The 27,725-nt window shown below is 38.8% G+C and overlaps 3 protein-coding genes across 4 annotated transcripts; all 3 read right to left on the bottom strand.

Moving 5' to 3' along the window:
- Positions 1-3,750: 3,750 nt before the first annotated feature.
- On the bottom strand, positions 3,751-9,607 carry si:ch211-261d7.6 (zinc finger protein 62 homolog). Its single transcript, XM_056267660.1, has 2 exons — positions 9,210-9,607; positions 3,751-7,955 (listed from the first exon to the last, which is right to left on the bottom strand). Exons 1-2 carry the CDS (start codon positions 9,571-9,573, stop codon positions 3,805-3,807), a joined length of 4,515 nt encoding a protein of 1,504 aa, XP_056123635.1. The 5' UTR covers positions 9,574-9,607; the 3' UTR covers positions 3,751-3,804.
- A 3,601-nt stretch (positions 9,608-13,208) lies between these two features.
- On the bottom strand, positions 13,209-20,933 carry zgc:66448 (uncharacterized protein LOC327401 homolog). Its single transcript, XM_056267653.1, has 2 exons — positions 20,504-20,933; positions 13,209-16,994 (listed from the first exon to the last, which is right to left on the bottom strand). Exons 1-2 carry the CDS (start codon positions 20,883-20,885, stop codon positions 13,369-13,371), a joined length of 4,008 nt encoding a protein of 1,335 aa, XP_056123628.1. The 5' UTR covers positions 20,886-20,933; the 3' UTR covers positions 13,209-13,368.
- Positions 20,934-21,447: 514 nt separating this feature from the next.
- si:ch211-261d7.3 (myb-related transcription factor, partner of profilin) lies at positions 21,448-26,108 on the bottom strand. Of its 2 annotated transcripts, XM_056267655.1 has the most exons (4): positions 25,799-26,108; positions 24,998-25,361; positions 22,909-23,334; positions 21,448-22,806 (listed from the first exon to the last, which is right to left on the bottom strand). In XM_056267655.1, the coding sequence occupies exons 2-4, from the start codon at positions 25,353-25,355 to the stop codon at positions 22,037-22,039; spliced, it is 1,554 nt and encodes a 517-aa protein (XP_056123630.1). In that variant the 5' UTR covers positions 25,356-25,361; positions 25,799-26,108; the 3' UTR covers positions 21,448-22,036. The 2 variants fall into 2 exon arrangements, with proteins under 2 accessions (XP_056123630.1, XP_056123631.1); XM_056267656.1 differs by having other exon boundaries at positions 22,909-23,316; positions 24,998-26,108.
- Between the last annotated feature and the right edge of the window lie 1,617 nt (positions 26,109-27,725).

Raw genomic sequence — 27,725 nt, forward strand, 5'->3', positions numbered from 1 at the left:
GGGTTTAACATTGATACCTACAGAACATCCAATAAGATCATGGCAAGTGATTCATAAGTGAAAATTAGCACCTGGAACAACAATTCTTATCACTAAGTTTTCCATGCATGATAAAACCAAGGTAGTGTACATGCAGTACAAAGCTTAAATAAAAACAAAAATGCTTTTACATTTTTAGTAAAGCACAACTTAAGCCATTTATTATTTATTTAACTGTTTAATCAACACAAGAGAAATTCTATGATTAACATCACATGGTGTATTGATAGTGCATTGATCCAACACATGAAATCCATTAACAAGTAACAATTCTTAACAGCAAAAAAAAAAAAAAAAAAAAATTTATTCGGTAACAAACAATAGTCCACTCTCAACCAACAAAGATTCTCGATTCAAGACACTAGAAAGAAACAGACATGAACATGAACAGGTCAAAACTGCAAAAAGCAGTGATAAATGTTAGTGTCGAAATCTATTGCTTATTAAATTAAGGCCTCACAGATAACAGCGTTAAGCAATGAAGTACAAAGTCTCCAAAGGAAAATAAGGCAAATCAGGCAATCTTGTGATTAAATATCATCCAAGACCCCCAAAACTATATTATTGCATAACAGACGTGGGTGTCATCAAGACTGACTTTGGTCACTGACAAATTGAGTCATTAAGTAAAGAGAGAGTCACATAAAATGCCACATTAATAACAAGCATCTGTGTATTAAACTTCCCCACTTCCATGCTTCATATAATGCATGTGAAGCTCAGACTCTCCAATGAAATGTGAACCACACTCAATACACTCCCAGTCCCCTTCAACTTCCTGCACTTGCAAATTGTCTTCCTGTGCCTCATTTAAATGTTTTTGTTCTTCATCTGATGAGGAGATGAATCGCTCTTAGGTATTGTAGCGTTGTTGGCATTGATGTTCACTTCACCGCCTTCTTCATCTGGGTCTTTTTTCATATCCTCTTCTTGAATGAAAAAATGAATTACTCCTAAAATGACTTTTTCCATAACTGACACTCGATTCTTTCCTCTAAAACCAGTGTACATCATCTCCTTCTTTAAAGACCTCCAGAAGGTGTTTTTTCCAATGGGTAATTAGATTTCCTGGTTGCGAGAAACTCTTATGGCAACGGTCACATGAGTAAGGCCTGGCACCCCAGTGTGAACGTTGAAATGGTTCTGAAGTTAAAACCCGAAGGACTTCTAGCAGATGTTGCATGTGTTTTTTTTTTTTGTCATGGCCATGCAAGTGTCTTTTCAATCCCTCTGAACTTCTGAAGCCTCTAGTACATACATCACACCAGAAGGGCCTCTGCTTGTGCATTTCCTAATGGTTCACGAATGCCACAGCAGATTTATCACACAGCTCACAGTGAAGGATGGAAGGCTCTTCAGGAACACACTGCTTGCTTAATTTTAGATGAAGTGTGAGAGAGCATGGACGGTTGAAAGCTTTCTTACATGTTTTACAGCGGATTTCAGCCTGTTGGTCTTTTGAAGTTATGTGGAGCTTCTGAAAGACTCGAGGTAGGAATAGACCTTGTTTGCCTTTGAATACACTGGCTTTTCTTCCTCTGACAAAATAGCAATACCAGGACAGGCGGTGAAGAAGATCTCAGGCGGTTTTATCTGACAAGAACCATCAAAAGATTCTTTCACTTTTTTCTTTTTTGTAACATATCCTAGGCCGTTGTCATTTCCATTAGAGACAGATTCCACCTGTCTTTTCTTTTTTTTGGTCTCTTTTCTTTCACATGTTCACAAAGATGAATTCTGAAGGCCTCCCAGCGAGTGAACTGCTGCCCACAGGCCTGACATCTTATGCTGTGCATCTTCACTGGAGAAGAGAGAAAGTTTCATGTCAGTAAGACGACGTTGATATCAATAAAAGAGCAAAGCAAAATTCCAATGTCTGCTGCAATTTCCCAACTCAGTGTTTTAATATTTTATTGTAATCTTATTACAATGGTCATTGAAACACTAACATACTTTTACTGCATGCATGCATAGTACTGACTATTTAAAAAAAAAACAAGAATTGCAAAGTTTCAAGGACATTATCACAAGTTAAAAAGTGTATTTCAGCATGTGGCTTCTAGTTATCCCACAAATACATTAACATTTTTGGATTTATTTGCTGTAAAAATGGCAGTCAGACCAAGTTAAGAATCTGTTACTCTGGAAATGGAAGGTCAATTTAAGTACAATGTAGAATACACTATAACATGCAGTGTAAAGAGCATAATTTTGGCAACTTTAATGGATCATCCAGGTGTCTCAAAAATGGTACTAGTGTGGTAGGATGCGTTTAGAATCACATACTACATAAAACAGACAATGTGGGTTTATTAGCCAGCTACAACAAATATTTGCATGTAAAATAACATTCAATAAATCTGCTGGTAAAATAAACTATTCATGTTAATATTTATCAGTTTTCCAAGGAAAAAAAGCATGCTAAATGCAAAAATATGTCATACCATTGAATGATACTGTACCACCAAATTGATCCATTTAACAACCACGGCTTCTGTACCACCACTGTAAAGTTAATCAGTCATGTATAACAGCCAACATATCAGCTACATATTAATAAGAGTGGGAGAGGAGAGATTAAACAGGCTATGGCTACGTGAATATCTATAAGGTAAAGTAATAAACAGATAGTTTTTGCTGAAATTATGACCAATGAATCAACTTTATAAGGAAATTAAAAGATGGTACTTTATTAACAAACCAATCCATAAACCTTCACACTCACCACCCAGACAAGACAACAAAATGGAATGTTAATATAACTATTCAATTTAATATCACAAGGTGATTCGGTTGTTCAAATAATTTGCAATTTTCTTTGATTCATAATGCCATACCTACACAAAAAACCCTGCCTCTGCTTTGCCATATGCATCTTATTCATACATTCTTAATGTCATTAACATGACTTCAGGGCAATTTCACAAGGAACGTATAACATTATATCTAGAAAGGAAATAATTGTCTTCATTTTCAAGAGAAACATTAAACCCCAAATGTTTTCAAAAAGTAGAAAGATGAAAAGTTTTAAAATGCAAACCGAAACCTAAATGCAACAGAATTGTGGTTTACACTGTAAAAATGGTGATATCAATAGCAATGAAGGAACAATGTCACTGGCATTAACAGAAGCTGTACAAATCCCAAATCAAAGTTTAGCATGACCACACATGAGACTTAAGCTGTAGGCTAATGCTTACAAAAAAGATCTTCAAGCAATTTCTTTTAAATAACGTGTACAAAAAATATCCAGCAAAGACCTCGGTAGTTTAAATTAAGTACCCTTTACAAGTACAAGCCTGGTGATAGAAATCAACAGAGACACTAAATTGAGCAGTCAAAAAAGGAGGGAAAATAAATCTAAATAGATTGAAAAGCATCTAAGAGATACTCTTGGAACACTTGCAGAGATCTAACAAGATTTTAAAGGGAATGATAGAAATGTACAGCTTTTATGCAAGTAATTACAACACATAATTTGGTTATTTGGTTTAGAGGACATCTGTAATAATGCTCTGAAATCAGCAGAAACCTTTCTCTTTACAACAATTTCAGCAATTTTTGTTTAAATTTATTTTAGAATTTAAAAGCTGATAGTGGCATTTTCCTTACTCCTTAAGCATACGGTTATTCTACTATATACTAACACTCACAGGAGGTCACAAAACTCTTGAATCAAGTCCTCAATTTAAATCAGTGCAGAATGATACAGTAAGCAATGTTTCAGATACCAATATCCCACTCCATGCATTTTTTTCACAACTTTTAGAACCCACGTGCGTGTTCAATATAATGCTGATGCAGTTCTGTTTCCTGCTTGAAGGAAATGCCACACTCAATGCAAGTCAGGTTAGCAGCGCCTCTTACTTCAGAAGCTGAGCTACTGTCTTTTAGCTCTTTATCACCCAAGCACTCCTGATGGTGGTCAATAAGATTTCTGATATCACTAAATGTCTGTGAACACAGTGAACAATGGTACGGCTCCTCGTTTTTGTGAAAAGTCTGGTGCTGCTGCAACGCACGAGGTGACAAAAAGGTTTTTCCACATTGCTGACATTTATGGCTATTCGCTTGTGGACTTACAAGGGCTACAGGCAGCTTGACTATAGACTCAGATCTGTGTGATAAAGCCTGCTGGTTGTCTGAAGGCCCAGGTGCCAGGGAAGCACTCAGTCTGTATCGCAGCTCAGTTGGGAGACGCCGGCGCACTTCGTTGTGCCATGCGAGATGATGCTGCAGCTGGTTTTCCGTCCAGTAACCACGGCAGCAAAGAGCGCAGCAGTGCGGACGAGTCTTCGCCACCTCCTTATGAGCGTTTAACTGCTCCTCACTGGGAAACGCTTTAGCACATTTATCGCATTTGAAAAAACATTTAGCAAATTCCAAATTTCGATTGTGCTGTACGGGATCCTCCTCCGTAGATGCTTTCAGCTCTTTCTTACTGGACGTTTTACGAAGGGACCCTTCAGAAGCAAAGGGCTTTACAGATGCAGAGCGCTCTTCTATTGAGGCAGTGGGTCGTTCACTAACCTTGTGGTGTTTCTGCCATTTGTGCGCACGAAGGCCACGTATGTTCAAGAAGCTCTTAGCACAGTGTGAGCATTGAAAGTGTAGTACCTCAGTCTTCTCTCGTTTGGTAACATCCATTTTAGATGTGTACAGTAGTTTGACGGGTGGACCCGACTCATCTGTAGAGGGGATTTCAGACTGTAGTTTCTCAGTCTCAGTAGGCTTGCTGTGATGGTCTGCAAAGTGAGTTGTTAGAAGAGACCCACTTGAGAAAGACATTTGACAATCTGGACAGGTAAAAACACCATTTGTTTCAGCAACTTCGTGCTCTTTTTGGGGTTGAGTCTCCATGGTAGGGTGATGTAGTTGATGGCGACGAAGAACACAAAGGTAGAAGAATCCTTTCCCGCATACATTACATAAATAAGGTCCACCATCCACACTTTTCTTTGAGTGTATCTTATTGGTCTTTGAGAGAAATCTGGCAAATTTTTTGTCCTTGTGCCACCGCTTATGTGTGCCAAGAGCTGAATTGGTGCTAAAATATCTTCCACATTCAGCACAAACAAAAGACGATTTTGCCAAACACTTCTCTGGCTTTACTTTACCAAGCTTCAATGGCTTTGCCGAACTGGATTTCAACTTTTTAGATTGGTGACCTTTACGATGAATTCGCTTGTGAAAATTTAGAGCACCAATTACCGAAAAGCTTCTGCTACATTCTTGACATTTGTATTTCAAATCTGAAGCTAAAGGGGTGTTTCGTTCTTTTTTAGAATCAGTTGAATGAGACGTGTCAACAACATCTTTAGCTTTTTGGGAGGATGTGTCTTGCTCCTCTCTCTCAAAACATTCTTGTGGAAATTCCACATTGTCCTCGGGTTTTAAACAGTGCTTCTGATGATTTTGTAGTATCGACTCAGATGCAAAAAAAGAGTAGCATGTCGGGCATTGAGGTCGCTCAGAGGAGTCAGCGCCTATCAAAGGAAGGCCAGTCTCATAACCATGACTTTTCATGTGAAACTGGAGGGCCATGGCACGCGAGAAAACTTTTGCACAGTCGGGACATTGGTAGGAGTTCTTTTTCAACTGTTGGACTTGATAGTCAAAAGATTTGACAGCAGGTTGGAGACCTTGGGTGTCATGGACAAGTTTGTGTTTAAGAAAACAACCTAGCATGTGGTATGATTTGCCGCACACCTCGCATATATGTTCCTCTCTTGAATTCATAGGGTGCACTCTTTTATAACCACCCCTACGACCCCTTTTCTTCCGTCGTATGTGACAGTTCTCAGTGTCAGGCGTACCTGGGGGCCTTGTTTCGAAATGTGCACACTCCGAGTGGTTTTGTTTGTGATGACAGAAAGCACCCAAAGACCAAAAACCTTTACCACACTTTTTACAGTGATAAACTTTTGGGCCCAAAAGTGACTTGGTCGGGTTGAAATTCTTTGTCTTTTCGTCTTTGGCACTGCCAGAGCAAACCTTCTGATGGTTGTACAGACCACTTGCGGTCGCATAGCTCCTGTCACACTGCACGCAAGCAAAGGTCTTTTTTTTTCTATCGTGATTCTGTTGGTGAGAATGCAATGCAGATAGTCGGGAAAAACACATGCCACACTCTTCACATTTAATGTTGTTCTTCTGCAGATTTTCAAGTTGGTATGAAATAGACTTGTACGCCACTTTATCCTCATGCTTTACTGTGTTAAAGCAATGAGCACTCTTGGAGGGACTTTCATAGGCAAAAACATTGCATGTTAAAAGTTCCTTCTTTGTTGGCGTCACTACGTTAAACTTCTGCCTCCTATCCGTTTTTTTTCCCATGCATCCCTTGTGCCAAAGTATGTGACAGCGCAAGGACGAACCCTTGACAAATTTACGATCACAGTGTGGACAATTATACTTTGCCTCTTGAGGACGGTTTTTGCTCACGAGTTCCACATTTGTTAATGGTTCATCATTTAAATGCTCATAATCAATCTGTATAATTTTGACATCAATATCTGGATTCAACTGCAGGGATGAGGTGGATTCAGCTGTCTGACTCAAATTGAAGCCCAAGTCATCTTTTTCCTCTTGGTCTGATTCACACACTAACTCAAGATCAGGATTTTGATCCTGAGAGAAACCACTGTTGTTCTCATAATCATCTGAAGCCGTGATATGGACAACGTCATAATCAACATCTATGGCCCCATACTCTTCTACTGTGTCGGTGCAGTTAAAATCTTTCTTTTGAACTTGAGCGTGTGAGGTCTCCTCAGAATGAATAACCACACTGTCAGCATTGTCATTCTGGTTTATTTTTAATGTGTGAGTGGCTGTGCTCATCTCAGGCTTCTTCTCCATGATGTCGCCGAAGACATCAGTATGACAGAGCTGATGCGACTGCAGGGCGGATGCTCGCGAGAACCGACGACCACACTCCTGACACTCAAAAGCCTTCTTCTTGAGCTGAATAACTTGATGAAGGAATGATTTCGCTGGCAGCTCTTCACTGTGCGCCAATCGCTGATGCTTATTGTAAAACGTGAGGGAAGTGAAGACCTTGCCGCACTCTGTACATTTATATGGCTGGCCATTGCAGACAAGTTGTGCCCGTCTTTTATGCCAACGCTGATGGCACAACAGAGCCACAGAGCTAACGAAGGTCTTGCCACATTCAGAGCAAACAAACGAATGCTTAATTTCCTCCTTCACCTTCCCTTCCGAACAGCTGGTTGAGAATCTCTGGTGAGTACCGAGACCACACATGGTGCGAAAAGATTTGCCACAGAAGCACTGAAAAACTTTTTGCTCATGCCCCTCAGTCTGTTCAGAGCTTGTGCCATTGTCTTCAGTTTGACCTGGAGATTCATTAAGTGGCAGAGGTTTCTCAGTTTCACAGGTTTTGGATTTCACCAGCTTTACCTCATGACAACGACGATGTGCGTCAAGAGCCGAAGCCCGAGAGTAACAGCGTCCACAGGTGGGGCACTGAAATGACTTTTTCTTTAGATGAGCAAGCTGATGAAAAACAGACTTTGAGGCCTGCTTATGTGAACGCTGATGGTTGAGACACTGACCAACAGTGGAATAAGCTTTACCACAATCCTTGCATTCAAAAAGCTTCTGTCTTCCTGCACCCTCACCAAGGCCGTCACCTATCCCCTGTTTAATGTCTTGATTGCGATGCTTCAGTTGATGGGTGAAAAAGCCTTTCGAGCTTGAAAACTTTTGTCCACACAGAGCACAGAACAGCGTTCTTCGGCCTCCGTCGGTCGAGATAAGCAGGTCATCCCACTGCGAATCTGTGTCCAGGCAGACTATGGGACCATCATGGATATGCTCGCTGCGATGCTCTAAGTAATCCTCCTTATTCCCAAATGCCTCACTGCAATCCTCACAGCGAAATGGCCAATCCCCTAAAAATACAAGAGGGGAAAATGGGAGGTCAGGGTGAGTCCTGTGGCCAGAGTAGAGAAAAAAATAAACGGTGTACAGAGCCAACTAATTAAAATGAGAAGACCCCTTATACTCCAAATAATGAAGAAAAAAACTATAATAATCTTATAATCTTAAAGTGGAAATAATTTTAACAGAGGAAAAGAATAGGATAACAAATCAGAGTCAGACCAAAAAAAATAATAATCAAAATTTGCATTGTGTATTGCAACCATCAGAAATAATTTATGCATTACAAATGATAAGGAAAAAAAATTAAAAATACAATCTACTGTTTTTTATGCAACTTCTGTTCCTAATAAGAATAAGAAATCAAATAAGAAACCAAAAAACATCAATAAAACTACAAAATAAAGGTTAGAATGATTTCATTGTTTAAATTTTACACAACTGTAAACGAAGACGATCTGGCAGGCAGCTTTGTTAAAGAAACCTGTTGCCAGGTAACAATTCGGCTTCTGGTTCGAATTATTTGTTCCACCTCCAATGATATTGACCAAAATATGATCCAATAAGGCACATTATTATGATAAATAATCAAATATTAAAATACATTTCACAAACATATTATATAGAGAATTAAAACACAGGAAAATCGTGTCTTAAAACAATATTTAATTCGCCTTTCTTTTTATTCTTTTACGCACATGCGCAATTCAAAAGTTGAGTAAAGACTGCCATCTACTGCAAAACGGAGATACTGGGATATAAATTAAGGTGGAGCAGATTAAATGAACCAGTAGCCAACATCTCGTTGCCTACTACAATGTCAGCACAACTGGTTTGAAAATGACAAAGAATGGTTAGACGAAAATCTCAGCGTTGTGAAATGCCAGCCAAATCAGTCAACTATATAACGACCGGCAGGAAGCAGAACATGGTTAAAAATAAAAATCCTCATGGACATGCAGTTCTACCACTGTTTTGTCATTCCTCATGACGACACGTATCCGCTGGTGCAAATTAACTCAGCTGTTTTAACGCAAAATATAAACCATTATAAGTAAGATGCACGTCTAAATTATGTACAATTATATGAAAACAAAATATGATGCAAAGGTTGTGTGTAGTAGCTACTCCTAAAATGTGGAAGATGGTGTTAATTTAATTTTAGGTGACTTTATATACCTTCTTGGTTTGTTTTCAAGGTAAAAGATAACTAGGTAGGGACTAATTGAAAGGTCGGTGTTGTCATAAAAAAAAAAGTTGCTTACCTTCGGTACTTCCATCTCTCTCAGACGAGTCTCCTGTACTGGAAAACATATCAGCCAAATCTCCTTCCTCCACCTCGTCCATATGTACAACCACACATGCATCTTCCTCCACTTGCTCTGCTTTAATCTTCATGGGTGGAACTGCAGCATTGGCTGCAACAACTTCGGCGTGGTCCTGGGCTTTCAATGTAAGGCCACGGGGACATATTTCCATTTCTCCGCCCGTGTTTCTAGCATTACTGGCTTTGCGATTGCTCACTGGATCGATGTTTACATCTTGGGCTGAACCTTTCTCATATTCAGAGGACAAACTTTCATTATTTGATTGCAAACTGCACTCCTTTTCAGAATAAACCGCAGCCATAATGGCTCTAGCCAGCTCAGGCTTTCCTCGATGGGAAAGGCAGGCACCGCACTTTTCGCGGTAAAGGACAGTGTGTTGTTGTTGGGGGGAGACACATTTACGAAACCTACTATGGCAAAAGGTTAGCTCATGAATATTGATTAGGCTACGTGCCTGCCCTGAACAAATTCCTTAAGCGCAGTATGATCATATAAGATATATAGAATAGTAAGATATAATAAGATGTGATAATACGATATGCATTTATAACAACTATTCTATCTACATGAAATAGTAAGGAATTAAATAAAAAATTTTTTTTATCATGGTAGAGATGTAAAATGGGCGGGGCTTAGCGCCCCGGACGTTGTTTGTAATTTCTTTTACAGTCTATGGTAATTTCGCGGGTCATATGTCATGTATCTAAATTAATCTCCTCTTTTTTATTTTTTACTTTTCACATGCATTTTTCATTATGTATTTTCAGTTCAAATGTTATATCTGTGTCGATTGTGAAAAACGTTGTCCATTTATTTTCCATTATGTGGATGTGGTAATTGAATCATTGGAAATAATAGACTTAACGATTATTGTGTTTCGTAAAAACAATTCTCCAAGAAGACAAACACGTTCTGAGATTTGTATGTGGATGGAATGTGGGCAGGATTAATTTCAGGTGTACATCTACATTCTTAACAAAAGAATCCAGTTCAAAATGGCCATGGCAGCAATCCCTACGCCTATGGGTACAAATGGGCTACAGGCGCAGCGGGGTAAAAGGCGTATTTGACTTTATTCTCTTTAAAACAACTATGGCACAACAATCCAGCTCAGTACTTTTCATAACAACCGCGTTTGACTCATGTAGGTTTGACTATGCACGTGGAAATGTGGCTCATCCTTACAGCGATCTCGGACAGCAATGCAGTTGATTGATTTGATCTAGGCCTATTTAATATTTTTAAAATGTAGCAAATGAGAATCGATAAAATTACTATATTTTGAGACAAAGGTCTTATTAATGTTTTTCAGTTTTGTTCAAGGTAAGCAGCTGTTTTTCAATAATTGTAAAACTATGGCATTTGGGGCAAACAGCGCCCCTGCCGTTGTAAAGGAACAACAATTAACATGATAATAAATAGCTTTTCCACTTGTTGACATGACATTGTTAGATTCAGATGGTAAATATATATTAAGGTAGGTATCCACCTTAGAGATAATCACCATATTTATAACGAAACCATCTTATTTAAAAACATTTTACTTATCATATGTAATAAAATATCATAGCCTATTTATTGTTACTACTGTGAAGCTATATTAAATTATTATGGGATCTCATTCAATGCTTTCAGAATCTTTACCTTTTAAAATAATTTTGTTCCTGTGAACATGAACATATTTTAATGACAGTACCCTATATTTATTGAACAAAAAAATAAGTTATTTTATTATCAAAATAAACAGAAAATAGCACAAACTCAACTGTGATTGTTGAACAAGTATTAACTATATTACTCAAAACATATTACTTTAGATAAAGTATGTGTACAGTATGTGGGGTAAAAGGCCCACCTTGCCACCTCATACATTTGTAAGATTTTTAAACAAAACAAACCACTTTTATTATTTATTTTCACACAAAAGCTATTGCTCCATCAATGTTCAATACAAAAATAATTTCTACAATCATACTCTATTGGAGTAGTGAAAGGCACATTTTATTTTCTTTAGGTGTGCCTTTAGCCCCGTTGTATCCTATATAATCTATTCAGTGTTTATACTTCCTGTACAATGTTTAAAATATAAACCAACAAATATGTAATCTTTCAGGTTTCAGGTCTCTATCCCATAAATTATGAGGATGGCTGTTACAGTAATAATAATAAAAAAAAAAAACGCAGAAAGTTTTCTGTGAGTTTCTATGTTTAGGGGTTGGGTTAGGGTAAGGGGATAGAAAATTTAATTATAATGATAGCTTAGTATAAAAACAATTACGCTTATGTATAAAGTCCTCATAATAATACCAACATGTGTGTGTATTGCTACTGAAACATTTTTGAGATGACAATGAAGGCACTCAGCATACACAACAGTACACCCAAACACATACTTGATTCGATCAAGCTGAAACCACTGGATTGAGGTTTAAAAATCAATTACTTGAAACTTCAACATACATAGTAGTTACATACAACAATAACAATAATGGTACAGGCCAAATTATGAAATACATGCACTTTATTATGTTTACATAAATTTAAACAACTATTGACTACATTATAAAATAGTTTTTTTTTTAAAGCACCAACATCCTCAAATCAGTATAACATGTATTTTGTGACTTTAAATGAAACGTTAAATTACTATTAATATTTAAAATGATTTTTTATTTATTTATGTCTTATTTTATATTAATCCTAAAAGTGTGAAAACAATCTAAACTTGAGAAAAAAGAGAAAAAATGTATTACAGCTTTTCAGAAGGTTATGGCATATCATTGCATGATATATTACTTCTATTTTAAATTTAGTCCAAAATACATGAACTCATTCACTCGTTATTAACGTTTATTGGAGTAACAATGCGTACTAATTTAGAAATAATCGACACTCCTTGTGAATCTGAAAACCTATTTGAACTCCATCATGCTGACCATAAGATAACAATTTCTGTATAGAGCAAAAAAGTTTAAGGCAAAAAAAGTGGATGACTATGAATTTGAAAACACTGCAGTTCTTTAAAGTCCCCCTGTAGGCCTACTCAAAAATTGTATCCCTTATAACTCATCTTTGATCACCAAAATGACATATTCAAGGTTTTTTTTCTTCCTGTGAATTGTTTTATTCATGCCTTAAAATAGCTTTAATTTAACTCTACACCCTTCATTTAATATGCACGAATCTATGAATATGCAAATTAGCCCCACCTCCACTCACTCACACCAGCTGTACAAGCCGATGTATCAGAATGGGAATGCGTTTTATGCATTATGCGTTTTATGTTTTATGCATGGCTCTCTACAACGTTGGATACATAACAGCAATTAATACGATTAGCCTTTGCTTGACTGTTATCAAACAGCTAATAATGTGTTATGTTACACAAACCATGTTCCCGTTCGCCATCTTCGAGTCAGTCAGCTGCCTTCTAAAAATCAGTATCCTTAGGTATGCTTTGAACAACTTAGAACCTCAGTGGAGAAAGACAGGCTTTAGTTCAACATAACATCGTAATATACATCATATACATAATTCACACACTATATTGCTAAATGTATCCGATTTTTCATATCAGCAGAAAAATATAACGGAATAAGCTGGCTTCTCTTGAGACTCCCCTGCTTTGCAACAATTAATAATATGCTAAAGCCCGCACGCACGTTGATGTGATTGGTTACAAGGTAGTTTGTGACGTCAGAAACGTCAGCTATTTCAAACACTGTCTTTTTTTCACTGCAGTTTCAAGGAGAAAATACTTAGCAATGGTGTTGACTTATGACTTTGCACATGGTTTGTCTTAAAGCATTAAAAACACCACATGTATATAAACAACATTAAAAACTTGATTTTCACCACAGAGGATCTTTTAACGAATGTTAATTTCGCTTGTGTGGTTTATTGCATGAGGGTAACAAAGCACACACAACTAGTATATAAGTTCAGCTGGAAAATTTAATAACTGAATAAAAACATTAATACATTTTAAATCATCATGACACACTCCAGCAGCTTGACAGCAATGGACAATAAAACAGCAAAGAGACAGTCTAAACTGAGCTATTGTTGTTTTGTATATCATTTCTAAAAATCAAACTCAGACATCTCGCTGTGCATGTTGCATATAATGCATTTGTAATTCTAGTTCTCCAGGCAAAGAACAACCACATATCATGCACTGGAACAGGTGATCCGGGGCAAAAGGCATTTTATTCCCCATTTTGTGTAGATCAGTTTGTTGGGTATACTGAGGTACGTTTGTTACTTGTGACATGAGTGGTATCTCATTTATGTTTCCCTGTGAGGTGAAGAAGATGCCTTGTGGTAACGGACCTGGAAGTTGCCTTCCAACTGAATGAATTGGATGTGGAGCAGGTAAATTTAGAGCTGGTGGAGGAAAAGGTGGTGAGATAAAAGATGGAGGGCTATTTAAAGGAATCCGCTGGCCAGAAATTAGAGTTACGTGCTGTTGGATGTGGCCTTGTTGAACTGGTCCATTTACAAGGGTTTGGGAAACAACTGGAGTAGCCTGAAACCCCCACATTGGAGTTCTGTCCCCAAGAGGAAAAGGAGCTGGTGCAAACGGAATGTTCAGTGGTCCCATCTGGTTTGGTGGAGTTGCACTAACCCAAGTAGGAGGTATTTGAGGCTGTTCCTGGAGTTGTGGCTGATGAAGCTGCTGTTGAAGAAGCTGCTGTTGTAGCTGCATTTGTTGAGGCAAGTGCTGGATTATTCTGCTTTGCTGCTTCTCTAACGCATCCCCAGGTATTTCTTGTAAGCTCACAGTTGTAGACATTTCTAAAGAGGTTTTCATTCCCCATGGATTAGTATTCGGTAGAACGGAAGCACCAGCAGATAGCACTATACCACCAGCCTGACCCATTTCTGTTTTAGCCAGACCAGAGGAATTTGGCATTTGCAAATCATGAGGGAGTTTATCAGATTTGTTGTTGGGTGGTGCTTCTAAGTCAACAGTTCCTTTACCATCTTCTGACGAATTATTGAACCGTTCTGGATTAGATGTTTGCACTGAATCACAGAGTACTGGCCATTGCGACTGCTGCGGGTCTTGCATGGACCTCGGTGACTGCATTTTCACATTCAGAGGTGAAGGCCTGTCCATGTGGTGTTGTGATTCTGATGAGGTCTTCTGCAGAGTGGAGTTTGGTGTATTCACCCAGAGAGAAGGATGCTTGCCTTTTTGCTCTGCTTCAGATACATTTATCTCGGAGTAATGATTAGGTTGTGTTGACATGGGTACACTTGCTTGAGAATGTTGTTGCTGGTGCATGAGCTCTGGGAGACCCTCACATTTAGGCAAGATCGTCTTAAGGTGACTTCCTGGCCACTGCATCTGCACTGAATTAGTTGGCTGAGCGTCCAATGAACTTGTGGGCTTCTGACAGAGTAGCAGCTCTTCTGATGAAGGCGCCATTTGTAGCTGCCATTCTTGCTGCAACGGAACCTGCTGGGAATGATTTCTCGTCTGCAAGTGCTGCGATCTCAGCTGCATGTGTTCACGTCTATTTGCATCGAAGCTACTGGATTGTTGTGGAACCACATTTGGCAACAGTGTTTCTGGTACGATTCTACCAGGTAGAGGTGCCATCCTTCCAATGTCTCGATCTAACCTTGGCCTACCTCTCCTGCCGGTACTTACTCTACCTCTTTGAGAATGTATGGACAGTGAATAACTGTGACTCTGACCTTGCCGTTTACGCATATGAATTTTTTGATGCACAAGCAGACTGCTAAGCCAAGGGAATGACTTATGGCACTCTTGACAGCGGTGGGGTCTCTCCCCTGTATGAGTGTTTAGATGGTCTCGGAGCAAGTAGGCCAAAGCAAAGCTCTTGTCACACAAATGACACTTGTAAGGTTTCTCTCCTGTATGGGAAAGCATGTGCCGCTGGAGCTGACTCTCATCGCTGTAGCCCTTACGGCACTGCGTGCAGCGAAACGGCTTTTGTTGATGCAGCCGCTGGTGTGTTTTCATGTTATGATGAAATGCAAAATCCTTACCACAGTCTGGGCATTTGTATGGCTTTTTGCCGGTGTGGATAATTGAATGCTGCTGCAGATAGCTACTAAATCTAAAGGACTTTTTACACACTTGACACTGGTAACCCTTGTTGTGTATGCGCATGTGGAGCTCTAACACTGAACGGTAACGAAAGCACTTTCCACAGTCTCGACACCTGAAAGGTTTCTTCTCTGTTTGGTTCTCCAAACCCCCTACTCCTGACATACTGTCAATATCTGCCTCATCCATTCCAATATCCTGCTTTTCAAGTACTGCTTTAACCTGATTTGTGATATGCGTTGTGTTGATACCCAAAATGTTCGTCATATGTGTTTGCGAATGGGACTGCAGGAGAGATTCTGTCTGGAATTTGAGAGGACAATACTGGCATGCATAGACCTTATCAAATCTCTTGCCATTACTCATTCTTTCATACTCTGCTTCATGGATTAACATGTGTGCTCTTAAATCAGGCGCTTTATAAAAAATTTGAGGGCATAGAGGACAGTTGCGCTGCTGCTCAACGTTTGCGTTTTCTTTACCTACTTGCCCCACAAAAGACACATCATGGTTTGCAATACGTGCCTCTGACCTAGCCGAGATCTTTTTGTGTTGTCGACAATGTGCTCGCATGTTTTGCGCAAAAGCGAATGTTTTTCCACAGTATGAGCAGTGGTAAGGCTTTTGGCCGGTGTGGAGATACTGGTGCTGTTGCAAAAGGCTGCTGTATTTGAAGTTCTTCCCACAGATTTTGCACAGGTGGGCTCTTTCTTCCATGTGCCTGCGTCGATGGTCCTCCATAACGTAGCGATGCTTAAAGACCATACTACAATCTGGACACTCATACGGCTTCAGTACAGCGTGAGATCGTTGGTGGATATGCATCGTCCCCAAACTCTGAAAGCCTTTGTTGCACTCCAGGCATCGATAAGGACTGTCTAATGAGTGACTCTGCATGTGGGCATTGATGGACACCCTATACTGGAACTCTTTGCGGCACAGAGGGCAGCGAAAAGGCTTATCCACAGTCTGCTCACAAGCATGAATCCTTAATCGCATCATTGTTGAGAAACACATACCGCAATGCTCACACACAAATCTCCTCCGTTCCTTGTACATAATCTTAGAGCGTTTTGAATGAGACACACTTGGTTGGCTATTTTCTTTATGAATACTGCGGTGTTTGATGAGGTCACTTCGATGCTGAAAAGTGATGCCGCATTCTTTACAAACAAGGGAAGCCTGCTCATCCTGATGCATGTGAAAGTGTCGATGGAGGTTGTATGTTTCGCGGCGTGTAAATTTTTTACCACACTCATTGCATTCCAGCCGGCTTTTCCTTCGCTTTACAACTATACCTGTCCCGTCACTCTTAGATTCATCTTCCTTCTCTTCTGCGTTGTCCTTATCCTTCTCCGTGCTTTTGGGATCTCCTTTGTCTTCTGTCTCTACTTCTGTGCTTTGTGCTTCCTTCTCTTCTGTGTTGTCCTTAACCTTCTCCATGCTTTTAGGATCTCCTTTGTCCTCCATCTCCACTTCTGTGCTTTGTGTTACCTCTCCATGAGACTTTGATTCTTCACTTATATTTGTCGAATCTTCATCTTGTTTTGCTGGGTGTTCCTCCTCTCTAGCAAGCTTTAAATCTTTGCTGACATTTTCTATAGTTTTGTCTGCCTTTTCATCTTTGTTGTTTTCTTGCCCTGCGGAATGACAGGAACGAAAACATTAGAAGTCATTTGTAAGTCAATGTAAAACCACAACATGTAGCAGTCATTCAGATTAATAATTGCAATAACCTATTTAGATTGATTCAATGTTTTAAAAAGGAGTAGATAATCTAAAAAGTTAAAAAAGCTATTAAATACTACCACCAAGAAAAAAAATTGTCCAAGAAAAAAAAAAAGTTACATTTAAGGTAACTAAATACACACTGAGTTTTTTGTGACAACAGTCTATTATAGGCTTTTCAGCAAGCAATAATTACAAAACATAAAAATTAATTAAACAGCAAAAATGTAAAAGGGAAACCATTGTTTTGACCAACAAATATTGTAATTAAGGAGAACTCCGGCGCAAAATGAACCTTTGGTCTAATAAAACATTGGTACCTAGTCAACCGTTCTCTGAGATTTGTTTTCATGATAATCGAATGTAAAGAGTTTTATCTCTAAAAACTGTTTAGCGTATAACGCTAGTAATGGGGGCATATAATAAGTAAAAAAAAAAAAAAATCGCTAGTTTATACCACTAACAAGGCTCAAAATAGCCCCACACGAACACAGTAACATAATGAGGGTCCCTACATGCAAAACGAAGCATTGAGAACTTTGTAAGTGTACAGACCGTTTAAAGGACAACTCCGGTGCAAAATGAACCTCGGGTGTAATAACACATTGGTACAGACTAAATCGTTCCCTGAGATTTGTTTTCATGATAATCGAATGTAAAGAGTTTTATCTCTAAAAACAGTTTAGCTTATAACGCTAGTATATTGGGCATCGAGTAAGCAAAAAGAGATCGCTAGTTAATACCATTAACAAGGCTCAAATTAGCCCCACACTAACACGGCAGCATAATGAGTGTCCTTACATGCAAACCGAAGCATTGAGAACTTTGTAAGTGTATAGACAGTTTAATAAGAAGATACTTTACACAGACAGTACAGTTAGCGCATACAGACAGGACCCATCTTGGAAAACAGTCTCGATTAGTCAAACCACGAACACGGTGATACGTGAGCTGAACTGTGACTTGGAATCTCATATGGTCCGTTGTTTCCGGAAGAAAGCACTGAGCGCATAAGAGAAGCACTGAACGCAACAGAGAAAATAAAAAAATAAATATAATTTATCTTATCTTCAATATCTACACGTACTGTTCGCTCACCTTCGTGGTTCTATTGATCGAGACTGTTTTCCAAGATGGCTGCTGTCTGTATGCGCTAACTGTACTGTCTGTGTAAAGTATCTTCTTATTAAACTGTCTGTACACTTACAAAGTTCTCAATGCTTCGGTTTGCATGTAAGGACACTCATTATGCTGCCGTGTTAGTGTGGGGCTAATTTGAGCCTTGTTAATGGTATTAACTAGCGATCTCTTTTTGCTTACTCGATGCCCAATATACTAGCGTTATAAGCTAAACTGTTTTTAGAGATAAAACTCTTTATATTCGATTATCATGAAAACAAATCTCAGGGAACGATTTAGTCTGTACCAATGTGTTATTACACCCGAGGTTCATTTTGCGCCGGAGTTGTCCTTTAATAAGAAGATAAAGATAAAGACAGTCCACTTCGTGTATACAGACAGGAGCCATCTTTGGAAAACAGTCTCGACTAATCAAACCACGAACGCCATTCATACAGTTCAGAAGTTCACTGAACTTCATACAGTTCAGCTCACTTAGCACGTCGTTCGTGGTTTGATTAGTCGAGACTGTTTTCCAAAGATGGCTCCTGTCTGTATACACGAAGTGGACTGTCTTCATAAAATATCTTCTTATTAAACGGTCTGTACACTTACAAAGTTCTCAATGCTTCGTTTTGCATGTAGGGACCCTCATTCTGTTACGGTGTTCGTGTGGGGCTATTTTGAGCCTTGTTAGTTGTATTAACTACCGATCTCTTTTTACTTATTAAATGCCCCCATTACTAGCGTTATACACTAAACAGTTTTTAGAGATAAAACTCTTTACATTCGATTATCATGAAAACAAATCTCAGAGAACGGTTGACTAGGTACCAATGTTTTATTAGACCAAAGGTTCATTTTGCGCCGGAGTTCTCCTTTAATATACTATATAAATGTATAAAATGTAAAACAAGTGACTAGCCCTGACTTGACATTCATGAATAATACCCTTGTGCTGATAACATGATTCAACTAAAACCCACCTTCACTATATAGCTGGCACATGCCTGATTGACATCATATGACATTAGTGAGGTGTTTTATAGAGCAGCTATAGATAAAATAAGATGATACTACAATTTTACTTTGATAAACAAAATGCAAAAAAACAACAACCTTGAAACCTACAGAAGCACTACTAGAGAAACCAAGCACCTGTGTAACTGAACATCAGATTCAAGACCCTTTTCTCAGGCTGTGATGTATGTTGCACATTTATTAACATTGTAAATCAATGTTTTTCACATTTTTGAATTTTAATTTTTTAATGCACATCCATAACACTAAACTTTGGCATTAAATAACTGAAAACTGCTAGGTCATTCCGTCTCAACTCAACTATTGGTCCCCTGATAACATTTTTCAGTTTCATTTTTGTTTTCTGGTAAAAGAAATAGGCTACATAAATTAAGAAAAAAAGCCAACATATTACATGTCATGGATGTATATTTACTGAGGAATCCACTATTTTGTAATTAACCAATATGGTTCATTTCCATCTCAAGTGACTCCATGAGTAAATGTGAAAATGGTCATTTTCATTCTGTATAAGCCATGAACCAAGCCAACCAGCTACAAGATGAATCAAACATTACAAACTTTGATTTGGAGCAAAAAAGGTATTTCAAAATTAGACATAAATCAGGTACAGCGCTGTGTACTTCATGGCTTTAATGTGATAAAGAACTACAATGTTATGAAGCATTGAATTGATTTAAGGTTGTTGATTATAGCCAACAGATACAATATATGTTGTGTTTATTGCAACTTATGCAAAATTATATAATGGCTGACAGTGGCAGGTGTGTAACAAACGTTTTGGATATGTATGTCTATTCAAAATTTCTAACGTTACTTACAATAAAAAATATACTCTTTTGTTATCATGTCAGAAAGGCTCTGAAAATGGCTTGTTTCACAAGGACAGTTGAATCATTCTTTTTAATTAAACCTGATACGCGGAAAATGTATTTAAATGACCTTTTGAGGTGTTGTATGAAATTCCATCTAATTAAAAGGTCTAAAACGGATCTTAATTTACAAGCATGAAAGGGTTAAACAAGCAGTTTTGTTTCTGATTGGGTTAGAACAAGCCAATTACAGAGTAATTAATTGCTGCCACCCCAAAAAAACGCTCCACGAGTTTTTGCATTATCTCCCCACGGCTGAATATATATATATATATATATATATATATATATATATATATATATATGTGTGTGTGTGTGAAGTCTATGCGCTCTTCAAAAGAGCGCTGCGCTCCATTTACTGTCTGCCCTTGGTGCAAAGTTGTACTTACCGATGTTTTCATTGTGCAAACGATCCGAGGTCTCCCCGCAGTCCGTTGCGGGCTCAGCTGAAACAAGATCACCGTTATTTTCGAAAAGCACATCCGTCTTTTGCTCGTCCGCCGTAGATTTCCTATTACATGACATTCCTGATTCATCTTTGTTGCGTGGTGAAAGAGCAGCGCCATGTGGAGATGGATTTTCACTAGCTGGCGAAGACGGAACACTAGGCTCTGTCGCTCCTTTTACGCCGCTGCCTTGTCCACAAACCTCCGCGTCACAATCAGCGACTGTAGCAGATGCAGGTTGTAGTTCAGGTTTATTTTCAGCGAGTGTACCGTTAATGAGTTTATTATCTAATGGTTGTTCGGATTCAGACTGTACAGTAGCCATTTTCACATATTTCTTTCTCTTTTCTCCACCCCTAAAAACATGGAAGCCAGCGATTGATTGGAAGTCTGTGGTTACGTCACATGCGCCCTCTGCGACTACATTTAAAGCGACACCTTTCGATAAATGAATATGGGCGCGAATCTGCGACTTACTTGCATCTTAGATTTACATATTTTATTAATTTAGTAGATTTATTGATAACCGTGGTCAGCCATGTGTGTACCGAATGTATTCACGTCCTTTTTGTGTAGATTTAGTAATGAATATATGCATTTTTAACTCTTCAGTAAACTGGTTGTGAACTGGCAGAAAAAGGCAGAAACATCCACCTGGGGCCATTTTTTTAAATCACAAATATAGCAACACATAAAAAAAAAAAAAAAGATTTATTTCTGTGATGACAAAGCTGAATTTTCATGATAAATATCACTATTAATATTGAAACAGTTGTGCTGCTTAATAGTTATAATTGACTTTGATAATATAAAAAATGGGATAAATGTATTGATTGCTTTTATTAAAATTTGTTCATAGGCAGACATTTTTTTCCAAATATACATAATTTTTGTTAACATGGTGAAAAGTTTGCAAAAAGGTATATTTGAGCTTAGCTATCTTGCATTGCATGCAGAATGACTGGGCAATCTTAGATCTCTATGTTAGTCAGTAATTCTGATAACTGCATTTATTTCCATGGAACTGGAGAACCTCTATGCAATACAATATCCTTTAAAACAGCATTTGGATGTATCTTCTAAACCAGTGATAGTAGCAAAAGTAAAACGTCATTTTACACTGATCTGCGGTGCCTCAATCAAAGAATGAAAATTAATGAATTTTATCATGCCACAGCATGAATACTAGAGAATATTTTTCTAAACTTATATATTATGACCTTGAGCAAGCAGATCCATAAAATGTCAGTATATTTATGATCAGCAACAAGAGTTCATAAGTCAATTTTGATTATAGCTTTGAGCTTTTTGGTGTACACAATACATTTTATTATATATCTGCAACAGGCATAACATATAATGTGGCTGCAATGACATGGCACAATCTGCAACTAGGTAACCCTATAAAACATTGCTTTGAATAAATACATTTACTGTAACCGAATACAGTTTATTTTTCCACATCTCACGGCAACATCAACGTCTGCGTCTTCGTCTGAGGTCTACTGTTCTGCCACGGCGTGGCCGTTGCGATACTCCATTTATGTCAGTCGGTGGTTCAGTGTGCAGAGTACCATCTAAAATATCTGGAGGTGGCGGTAGAGGTGGAAGAGTTGCTGGGATTTGCTGCTCTAGCTGTGGATGTTCCTGTGGCAATAACAGTTGCTGATAAGGCTGCTGTTGTGGAGGTTCCTGTTGCTGTTGTGCAGGTTGCTGTAACTGTTGTTGCTGTTGTGGAATTTGCTGCTGAGGCGGCTGATGCTGCATCTCAAGTAGACCCAACAGGCGTTGCAAAAGTACATTATTCTGCTGCAAGCTGCTTGTAAGGGCCTCTTGTGAAGCCACAAGGGTCCGCATATCGCTTCTAAAGCCTTCTGCAAACTCGCGCAGGTTCTGCTCCATGCGATCTCCAAGCTGCATGGCTGCTTCTCCCAGTCCACGAAGTTCATCTTCCAGCCAGGAAGTGCGTGGTGGAGGGGGCTCCAGTGGGCCCTGGTGGGTCCCTAAGGATGGTTCTGGGCTTGTATGAGGGGTCCCGTTGAGGAAAGGCGCGCTGTAAAGGGGTGAAGGAGGTAGCCAGCGTTCTGATGTCGGAGGTGGTACTATTCCCAGACCCAGGCCTAGGCCCAGTTTATCCTCCATGCTGCTCTCCACACCATCACAATCATCTCCATCATCACAGTCTTGCTCACCAGCTTCTTCTTCCTTTTCGAAACCATCTCTTTCAGAACCATCTCCAACTGCAACTGAAACAGTGAAAAGATATGTAAACATTTAATATTCCCATGCTTGAGATACTTTATTACAGAATCAAATTTGTGAGGTCACTCAAAACCTGAAGATGTTACCTGGATCAGTGTCTGACAAGCAACTGAAACTGGCTTTTACTCTAGTGCTCTGCTTTTGACGAGACTGCTGGAGCCTGGGACTGACTTGAGTCGGCCTTCCCATAATTGCGGCCCCTCTGCTGGATGGCAGGTAGCAGGTGCGGTGCCTTGCGTCAGCCAGTCTACCACCGTTACGTCTCTTCAGGTCATCCCAGCGTTTCTTCACTTCTCTTAGAGTGCGTGGTACTCTAGACACAGCATTGACACGCTCAAGTATCCCGGCCCAAATTCGCTCTCTTTCTCGGCGCCGGAGCCTCCCTGCTGGACCAAACAGCTCCCCCTCACAGCGGGTCACCTCTGATACCAACACCTCCAACTCTGCCCCACTAAAACGACTCTTCCTTTTTCCTACGCCTCCTGCGGCTAATGCTGAAGACACACCCCTGTCTTTAATTCAAAGGCAAGTTTTATTTAAACAAAAAATTAGGCTTCTGCATTTCTATTTAAAGGTGCACTCAGTAAATCTTTGCTTTTGTTGCGCTGACAGTATTTTTGGACTTATACTGACACATAACAGCATTAATGCAGCATCACGCAAATATTTTTGACACAAAATTTAATTTTTTTTAATCGAAATTTATTTAAGCCACTGTCTGTATGAATTGCACTGTATTTTGAACGAGTTAATAGAAAAGTTATTTCATGTGTTCATGACCTCAAGGCTAGATTATTGTAATGCTCTACTGGTTGGTTGCCCTGCACGCTTAATAAACAAACTCCAGCTGGTCCAAAATGCAGCAGCTAGAGTTCTTACTAGAGCCAGGAAGTATGAGCATAATAGCCCGATTCTGTCAACACTGCATTGGGTTCCAATTAAACATCGTATACATTTTAAAAATCTTGTTGATTACTTATAAAGCACTGGATGGTTGAGCTCCCCAGTACTTGAGCGAACTCTTAACACATTATAGTCCTGCACGTCTATTGCGGTCTCAAAATTCTGGCCAGTTGATAATATCCAGAATATCAAAATCACCTGTAGGCGGTTGATCCTTTTCCTATTTAGCACCCAAACTCTGGAACAGTCTTCCTAGTGTTGTTCGGGAGGCAGACACACTCTGTGTTAAATCCAAATGTAGATTAAAACGCATCTATTTTACCTAGAATACACATAACACACTATCACATTTCTATAAATTCAAATCTGTTAAAAGATTCATAGGCTGCATAAAGTAGGTCAACTGGAACTGGGAAAACTTCCCACATCCAATGTTTGTGTTACATCATAAGAAGAATGGCATCTACGCTAATATTAATCTGTCTGTCTCATCCTTATCCTGAGGTTACCATAGTCAGCCAGATCAGATGGTCCATCTGAACTTAGACGCGACCACAACACAGCCCTGAATGTCAGCAGAGACCATATCAACTAGACAATCCCCTGTGAAGACCTTGTCGACACTACAGCCATCAACAGATATCCTCAGCAAAGACCACGAGAACCAGACAAGTCCTTTGCACAGACCCTGATGGTCAGCTTCGTCTCCATACTGGCGTGATGAATCCGATCTTCAAGCAGAAGGAACTGGACGAAATATTTTGAATGATTCCAATTCACAATCTGTTTTCTGACTTGTAATGCAGCCTGGAATTAAACCACAGCATGTTTGTTTGTTGGCCAGAGGAGAACTGGCCCCCCCGGCTGAGCCTGGTTTCTCCAAAGGTTTTTTCTCTCCATTTTGTCACCGGATGCAGTTTGGGTTCCTTGCCACTGTCGCCTCTTGCTTGCTTAATTGGGGACACTTAATATTCAACAATATTATTCATCTAAACTGACACTATCGGATGAGAGCTGAACTGAGCTGGACGAAGACATCACTGTTTTCTGCAGAGCTGCATTATAGCGATCTTATCATCTTATGTGAGTGTACATTATTTTGAACATTTATTAAATGTATTATTAATTTCTACATTTGTAAAACTTTGATGAGGGGGGGGGGGGGGGGGGAATTACAGAGTGCACCTTTAAATATTACTGCAATGTTAGAAGTAATATTTCAGGAAAGTAAAATCACATATTTTTAAACACTTCCTATCATCTAAGACTTACTTTGTTCAATTGGGATGAGTTCATCTGAAGACATTCCAGGTGCGACTATGTTGGGATGCACAACCACAACGTTAAAGGGCAGACTGCTAGGCAACCCACCATTCTGGTGGTCACAACTGGCCTCTGAGTCGTCATCTTCCCTGGGGAAACCATCCTCTGAGACCCCACCTCCAAAGGGACCCTCTGGAGACTCCACTTTGATGTGCATGGGAGGTGAGTGCTCATACAGCAACCCTCCCTCCTCGTAGTATTCAGTCATGGATATGTTGTGGTTTACAGACACACCAATGTGACTGGTGGACAGTGTGCCATTCACAAGGAGGGTAAAAAGCCACCATGCTGTTCCATGGCAGGGCATTCATTGCTTCATTGTAATGTCAAACAAGGACAGCCTTAATAATGGGCTCAGCAATACACAACTACATAAAATAGATAATAGCTACGGAACGGCAATAGGTTAACGTGTCATTTTATTTTAAAAAAAGTATGTGTATTTACACTGATTCTGCGCAATTATTGCGATATTTTGTTGTCTGTACCTTGTATCTCTAAAACAAAAACCTGTGGCTTTTGTCTAATGTTCTTCTGATATTCTGTTATGTTTAAGTATCATTAATTACATGCAGACATCTTAGAGCTCTCCCAATTAACAATACATTTGGCAATGACAAGGAAAAGTCCGAGGCTAAAAGAGGAGCGGGCGAGAAATAAAAACAAATAATGCATGGATAATATAGTTGGATTCGCATTTAACGAATTGTTTAAGTAAGGGAATATCTTAAAAGTAAAGGCCAAAATTACCTGTGTCGCAGCAATGCGCATATATTCTGCACCACATCCGCAATGGATGCGCATTCCGCATAAATTACGTTAGCCGCCACTAGCTCTTCTCAAGCAAATACTGCTGTTCGTGGAAAAGTCAGAGCCTATATGCGACGTGCCCGCATTACGAGACAGATTTAGTTTTTTTTGGGGGGGGGGAAATCCGTACTCACATCGTCGGACTGTGATAAATGGCCAGAGAGTTTAAAACATAATGCTAACCCGTTTTAAGTGCATAGATGCAAAGCTAACCTCTTAGAATCCTAAATGTACACAGACCACAAATCGTCGCAGGAATATGACATCACACAAAGATATTTACCGTGTTGCTATATCTGAAATTCTGAAACAAATATTTTATACATTAAAACGGAGAAAGTATATTTAAACAAACTCAGCTCTATAATTATACATAAGTTATTAGTAGCCTATATAAGTTCAAGCTAAATGAAAAAATAATTGTGGAAATTGCAGTCTTTGTAGTCTAAATGAAAAATGCAGCTACACTCGATTTGAGTAATGTAACATTAGTTGAAAAGGAAAACGTGCTGAATACTGTTCCCATTTCTCACATGGTAGTAGAAGAGTAAACATGCAATGGCTTGGACTAGCCTACAGCTTATCACTTGCTTCACCAGAGTGCTCCCCTCTAGGATCTATTTGGTTAAAATCAATCTTCACTATAGCTAATGCAACTGGACAATTGACTTAAAACCTTGAAGTCACGGAGGATAGGATATATCTCTTGCGACAATGTCCCGATGCGTGACAGCCCATAAAGTGATATTGATGTAGCCTACAATGAGTTAAAAAAAATCTAGAATTTATTTTTACTCATTAGTAGCAGGCAGACAATAAAATATATAAAATAATAATAAAACAATAATGCATCTAGGCTTTTTAATCAGATAATATATATTGTTTTTATCCTTGCTTCATTAGCCATCTGTTTTCTCCCACAAAAGCTAATGATTTATCTGTGATTTCCCTGGAATTGGAGTCAGAAATCAGCCCAAGTCAAGATTCACATAAACCACAAGTATGGTAACTTTTTTGTGAACTTTTTTTTTTAAATGATGAAGTTTAAAAGTGACAAGTCTGAGGCTTCTAACGTAATGCAATGGACAGTTTATAAGTAAACACAGAATAGAAATATAAAGAAGACATGTGAAAAAGGGAGAAAGGTCATTTGGATTGGCTGTAACAACGGCCATGTTTAAAAATGTATTTTAAAGATCTGTCCACTGTAGTTGACACCATGCATCAAAGGGATAAAAAACCTTAGATTTCTTACGGTTTGAGTAAAAGTCTAACCAGGGACACGTGCAGCAAAATAGCTATTAGAAAATAGAGAATCTGCTGCTCACAATTTTATGCAACAATGCTATTCTATATTGTGCCTGGCAAATGAAAAAAAAAATTAAATACAACTTTCTGACAAGCAATATAAGTTCAAAATGTCTGATTAAATATTTAAAAATTCTTTGACAGTCGATAAGAATCTCTGGTGACAAACACCTTGAATGGTTTAGCTGCCACATGTTGATTCAGTTGAACTTTCCCATGTCATGTTTATCTAAAGTCACCGGTTTGGTATTTTGTAATATTACGGAAAATAAGGTTACCATCAGCCAAGATTTCACAGCTTATATATTTTTTATAATCAAGGGGAAATAATATAGTTACATGGGGAAATTAATCAATGCCCACTTTCAGTTAAATGTTAATTTAAATTAAAACTTTTTACTTTTCACAATTAAAACTTTTCACTGCAGTACAGTCTGAAATAAAGTCTGTGTTGTCCACTCAGTCTTCTCTAATGAGGGTTTGTAAAATGAGAACGCTCATTTTACAAATTTCCCGAATTTGATCACATTTTAAAAAAAATAATAAAAGAGCCCTCTGA

Source organism: Rhinichthys klamathensis, unplaced genomic scaffold (genome assembly GCF_029890125.1).
Source record: "Rhinichthys klamathensis goyatoka isolate OS25496 unplaced genomic scaffold, OSU_Roscu_1.1 h1tg000262l_1, whole genome shotgun sequence".
NCBI lineage: Eukaryota > Metazoa > Chordata > Actinopteri > Cypriniformes > Leuciscidae > Rhinichthys > Rhinichthys klamathensis.

Excerpts from the sequence above, each read along its gene's own strand:
- si:ch211-261d7.3 (XM_056267655.1), bottom strand. The coding sequence starts at position 25,355 with ATGCCCTGCCATGGAACAGCATGGTGGCTTTTTACCCTCCTTGTGAAT. Across the intron at positions 23,335-24,997 it reads ACTCATCCCAATTGAACAAA|ACAGGGGTGTGTCTTCAGCA; the intron begins GTAAGTCTTAGA and ends TTTGAATTAAAG. Across the intron at positions 22,807-22,908 it reads CTTGTCAGACACTGATCCAG|TTGCAGTTGGAGATGGTTCT; the intron begins GTAACATCTTCA and ends TCACTGTTTCAG.
- zgc:66448 (XM_056267653.1), bottom strand. The coding sequence starts at position 20,885 with ATGGCTACTGTACAGTCTGAATCCGAACAACCATTAGATAATAAACTC. Across the intron at positions 16,995-20,503 it reads TTTGCACAATGAAAACATCG|GGCAAGAAAACAACAAAGAT; the intron begins GTAAGTACAACT and ends GTCATTCCGCAG.
- si:ch211-261d7.6 (XM_056267660.1), bottom strand. The coding sequence starts at position 9,573 with ATGGCTGCGGTTTATTCTGAAAAGGAGTGCAGTTTGCAATCAAATAAT. Across the intron at positions 7,956-9,209 it reads GAGAGATGGAAGTACCGAAG|GGGATTGGCCATTTCGCTGT; the intron begins GTAAGCAACTTT and ends TTGTATTTTTAG.